Raw genomic sequence first — 294 nt, forward strand, 5'->3', positions numbered from 1 at the left:
GACGGGAGCTCAGTTGGCCTCGGAGCTCGGGCAATGAGTCGGCTTCCATGCGGAGAGAGGCCTAGCTGGTTGTTGTGGCGGTGATCCGGAGCCGGCCTTCGCCTGACTTTTATCACTGTGGGAGAACTCTTGGTTTTTGTCGTTCGCTCGGCGGAGGCGGGGGACGTCATGGCAACGGATTTTGTGAACGAGCTGGAGAGTCGCTTCTTCCCCGAAAACCTGCTGAACAGTGAGGCCTGGGGTAAGGAGGGGGAGAGGGAGGGGGAGCAACCGGACAGTGGGTGGGGAGGGGGA

General features: G+C 61.6%; 1 protein-coding gene across 1 annotated transcript in view; it reads left to right on the forward strand.

Annotated features, from left to right (window-relative positions):
* atf6b (activating transcription factor 6 beta) overlaps positions 1-294 on the forward strand; it is an 89,072-nt gene continuing 88,778 nt past the window's right edge. The window contains exon 1 of the mRNA XM_043678193.1: positions 1-241. Coding sequence (XP_043534128.1) covers positions 169-241 — 73 coding nt within the window. The 5' untranslated portion in view covers positions 1-168. The remainder of the gene's footprint in view (positions 242-294) is intronic.

This window comes from Chiloscyllium plagiosum, chromosome 37, assembly GCF_004010195.1.
Source record: "Chiloscyllium plagiosum isolate BGI_BamShark_2017 chromosome 37, ASM401019v2, whole genome shotgun sequence".
Lineage (NCBI taxonomy): Eukaryota > Metazoa > Chordata > Chondrichthyes > Orectolobiformes > Hemiscylliidae > Chiloscyllium > Chiloscyllium plagiosum.